General features: G+C 40.3%; 1 protein-coding gene across 1 annotated transcript; it reads left to right on the top strand.

Annotated features, from left to right (window-relative positions):
- Nucleotides 1-2,863: 2,863 nt before the first annotated feature.
- On the top strand, nucleotides 2,864-4,699 carry pjvk (pejvakin; the record flags this gene model as incomplete). Its single annotated transcript, XM_010788229.1, has 3 exons — nucleotides 2,864-3,074; nucleotides 3,624-3,819; nucleotides 4,558-4,699. Coding segments are annotated over exons 1-3 (549 nt in total), but the record flags the coding sequence as incomplete, so codon positions are not given.
- Between the last annotated feature and the right edge of the window lie 201 nt (nucleotides 4,700-4,900).

Below are 4,900 nucleotides of genomic sequence, written 5' to 3'. Positions count from 1 at the left end.
TGGATGAGCGATCACTGCACAGTGAAACAAGCTCCCTCTTCACCCCCTCCTCTCACTCTCCTCCTCCTCCTCCTCCTCTATCATCATCTTTTCGTGCTTCATTTCAAGGCCAACCTCCTCGGGCTCTTACAAGTTTCCTTGAAAAGATGCAGCTAATTAAAGGCTGCATGAAATGTGTCCATGATGAAAAGAGATGGGCTGAATGATGATGCATCTCAAATACTTTTGGAATCTCACGTTGAGTCGTTGCAGTTTTGGCAACCTGCATTGTGGTTCAAAAATTATGATTGAAGGACTTTATTTAGCATTGACTTTGGTTAAAGCTGTATTAATCAACATTTTACTATTCAAAATGGAACAAATAAGTAATTTGTGCTTCTGCAGCATTTAGTCTATTTGTTGCGTCCTTAATGACCCTTTTCATTCAGCCCCCCATGCCCCATGCATGTTTCATAGATCTTGCTTAAAAAAGCAGAAAAACAATTCAGACAAACTTATGTGGGTAGTTTGTGGGAAATAAAGTCAAAAGGTATAAAATGACATGACTTATATTCGAACATGATATAATTGAAGCTTAAGTCTCTGAAAAACAAAAACAAATGTTTGATGTAACGCATGTGCTGTTTGTTTCCAGAAGAACCAAGGTACATATTTATACTGTATCAATGAAATAAAAGCAACCTTAAAACTATAAATAAATAACCTTTCCCGTATGTGTTGCAATCTACCTGAAATTTTTGCTGAACTAAATCTGTGCGCACCACTTTAAGCGGTTTCCAATGTGCATGTAACATCCATCTGATGTGTTTTCCAGGGCAACGTTCTGCCAAGTCGATGCTTCACGCAGACTGTCCGTCCCGGAGGTGGAGAACCAAACAAACATCATGGTTTATTTACCTTGGTAACCACTAGTGACCCGGGCACAGTATTTCTAAATTAGAGTTATCAAAGCCTTCCTAAAGTCACATTTTGTGTCACTGTATGAGGAGGACTTCACTTGTTTACTTTGCCTCTGCTACAACCGAGTCAGGAAGTGTTTGAGGTGCTGTGAGAACAGACTGCTTTCCCATTAAAGAGTCACGGGGGACAGAAAGGGAGGCAGATGGGAAGACAGTTCCTCTGTCAGATGAGATGTACATCCAGAGGTTTATTCTTGTGGTGCGATGAAGTGGTGCTGAGAGGAGATTTCCTTTTCTCATGTTGGAGGGCAGCCCCTGAAATAGCTACTTTTGAAAGGGCTGGTGGTCTAAAGCTGTACGTGCTGTTTGGATTTGGTTTAACTCTTCTTATTATCCAACTGCAGACACAATCAGTGATTGATCTTTACCTTGTCTCTGTGCAAACTGCACACATATTAGCTGTCCAAATGTATTTCACATAACTCTGTGTCCTTTCCACACTTCTGAATACACTTTTTTATCACCTGCACTTGATACTGATCATTTCCTTAGGTTAATCTCCCAAGGTTTGGAGAAACTGAAATTCAATCCTGAAATTCCTGGCTGCACGCCTGAATGTAAATTACACTATGATGATTTTTTTTTATAGCTTCCAAGAAAGACCTCTTTTGGCCAAGACATAAAAAATTACAGGGAGTGCAATGTATAGAAACTAATACTAACCTTGTGGAAGAAGAAAGCTTTTTACATGTGGTGTTTAAAACCTAAAAAAAAACATGGATATTTCGGGCTGTCTCAACTACAGCAGTGTAACCACAGGGCAGATCGGCCCATGATCATGCATGCAGGACACACACACAATGAGAGGCCACCAGTCTGAAAAGATGGACATTATCCAAACTCAAAAAAGGCAAAGGGGTAACATGTTCTGTTTAAGATCAGACTTTAAAGGGCTCCTATTATGCAAAATGCACTTTTTGATGTCTTTTATACATAAACATGGTGTGTCAGGGAACTCTCAAAGTATCAGAAAATACAACCCTCTCTCTTTTCCTCCTTACCCACATCTCTAAAAACGGTGGTACAACGGAGCTGATCCAGATTTGCTTCCGATATGACGTTATATCGGAGATGTGGAAAGATCAGAAACGTCGCTATCAGAAACGTTGCTATGTATATTATGTATTTATTTCAAAGAGGGCCATGCGTACAAATACATTAATCTCAGAAAAAAGAAAATATGAATTATGCCAGATTATAGCTAATTTTCATCTGCAGTCCTCAAGAAGTAATATGGTCTGTGTTTACATTAGCAAGCATCGCTAACACTCAGAGCTAACGCTGTGCTGGAGAGAGTCTGTGTAAAGAAGCAGGATATAAAAAGGTTCTGTCCTTGTGGTAAAGCCGCGAGAGAGAAAGTGTTTGAGCTCCATACTGTTTCAGAAATGATCCTTGATGTGGTTTAGAACATGATATGGCGTTTTAATCACGGCAGCGTTTCTCGTTTTTTAAAGCTACACACCAGAATCAGCACTTCTCTAACAGGGCTGAAATAGAGGGGTATGACACATGGCTAAAATGGGTGATCTGTTTTGTATTTTGAGCAAAACACTTCAAATACATGCTTTTTTTATATATCTGAGGCCTATAATATATGCCTAAAAATAGTAGTATAGGTGACCTTTAAAAAAGCTTTAGTATGCAATTCCCAGCCGAAAAGAGTCAAATGTGAAAAATGCTCTTATGATGTGCTGTTTCCAACCTTTATTTGTCCCATGACAGGAAGCTGCAGTGACCTATCAAGTTGACACGCTTATTGTCCCGTGTTCCCTTACACACTACCTGCATTATTAAACACCTCACGGGTCTGAAAGAACATTCCCCAGTGAATGGACCCAGCAGTGTGTGCACCACAGTAGTCTTCGAGGAACAATATTTTTCTGTACCCTGGTTTGATCGTCGACATGTTTGCGGCAGCCACTAAGAACTTTGTGAAGCAGGTGGGAGACACAGGGAGGCTGATCCCCGTCCCCAGCCTGAGCGAGGCCGACCGCTACCAGCCGCTCAGCCTGGTGTCCAGGAAGAGGAAGAGGCATTTCTGGAAGAAGAACAAGCACGCCTCCACCGCTTTCTCACTGAAAGACATCCTGGTCGGGGAGAAAGAGATCACAGCAGGTACAGTGATAAACACAAGGATACTTTTTGGGGTATTTGTTGGGACCAATGGTAAATGTGTCTTCTAACATAAAAAAATCCATATATTTTACCCCGTAAGCAATTTACAGTGACATAGTCTGTATTATCTCATTCCATCTCTACATTGAATTGTATGATTACACTGAGGGAACTTTTTAAATACTCTATACACATTTATATGGTTGCCTCATTCTTTAAAATGGAAGTAAGATGTCTTCAGCATCATTTTATGCTAATCTTCCAAGAATTCAATCTGATGTTCGCAGTATCTTTGGAAATCTTGGAATATCAACTGCATTTTAATAAATAACGTTAAATAAATAAGGTTTATTCAACTCAATATTGCACATTTTCTTTGATTGTTTTAAGATGTTGAAGCCCTAACATAAGTTTATAATGTTGTCACCTTTTAAATGATTGTAGTGTAGTAAAAAGCAACATCATTTCCTAATGAGTGGGAAGGAAGTACATAAAAGCAATGTATCCCAGCGTAATATGATCACATCCCTTTCATTTATTCTCAAACAGGAGTATCTTCTTATCAGCTCCTCAACTACGAGGATAAATCTGACGTCGCCCTCAACGGTCGGTTAGGAAACCACCTCCTCAACGATGTTGGGTTCAACATCAGCGGGTCGGACTCTGTGGCCGTCAAAGCCTCGTTCGGCATCGTCACCAAACACGAGCTGGAGGTGCCCACGCTACTGCGAGAGCTCAACTCCAGGTAACACAACATATCATCAGCATAGAGTCAGGCTGGTTGGATGCAGTGCCATCTCTGTCATGTGTTATTAATAAGTGGAGTCAATTATTATTTTTCCCCATTCATTATGTATCTTTTTCAAAAGAGAGCTGAGGTAGAAGTATCTTAAGAGTCATGCAAGTGTTATACAGTAATATCCTTCTTGATACCTTGCATAGACTGCATCATTTTAGACAACTGAATGAGTTTCATTTGATTTCAAACTGAAATTGTTTACATTTCCATAACCTAAATGAAGTGGGGCCACAATATATAGATTGATCAACCAGCAATGGGCCAAATACCACATCACATGAAACGTGTAAAACTCAGTTGATTATATAATGAATATCCAAATGAGAAATATCTGGGCTCATGTCTCAAATGTAGAAAATGGAGGACACATTCATTGTCCTCTACTTCTAGATTGAGGTTTTTGAATACAGCTACAGGGGTTTTTTCCCCTAACAAAAGCTTTAAGTCAACAGCTGACCTCTGACCTCTTATGACAGAAGGAATATGAGAGGACGGGTTTCCCAGTTAGGATGAATAAATGATCATGTTATTCTACACTGGCACGCATGGCTGTCTCTACATACAAGAAGACAACACAAGAGTGTTGCTCGATATTAACTGGTGTCAAACTTGTGTGTTGGAGATATTGGTTTTAGCCAAATGAATACCCGACCAAACGTCAGATGTTTTATTCTCCTGTGTCAGGAAAGTGGACCTGGATCACTGCCTGGTCCGGCAGTCTAAGGAGAGTGGACGCACCGCTCTCTGCGTCGTTGTGGAGAGCATCCGGACCACCCGTCAGTGCTCTCTGACCGTGCACGCCGGCATGAGAGGGACCACCATGAGGGTAAACACAAATACATTTAGACACACTTTGGGAATGCAACACCACCAACTTGTAGTGAATAAAACTGTATAAGAAAATTCAGACACTAATTCATCCCAAGTTGTTCAAATGTCCTGCATTGAAGTCAGGTACTATACCAATGGTGGGATATTTCAACTGTTAATCTTATATTCAACAAAGTCAAATGTATTGAGTTTATTA

This window comes from Notothenia coriiceps, unplaced genomic scaffold, assembly GCF_000735185.1.
Source record: "Notothenia coriiceps isolate Sejong01 unplaced genomic scaffold, NC01 NC01_scaffold00001329, whole genome shotgun sequence".
In the NCBI taxonomy this organism is placed as follows: domain Eukaryota; kingdom Metazoa; phylum Chordata; class Actinopteri; order Perciformes; family Nototheniidae; genus Notothenia; species Notothenia coriiceps.
This window is presented reverse-complemented; position numbering and strand designations above follow the sequence as displayed.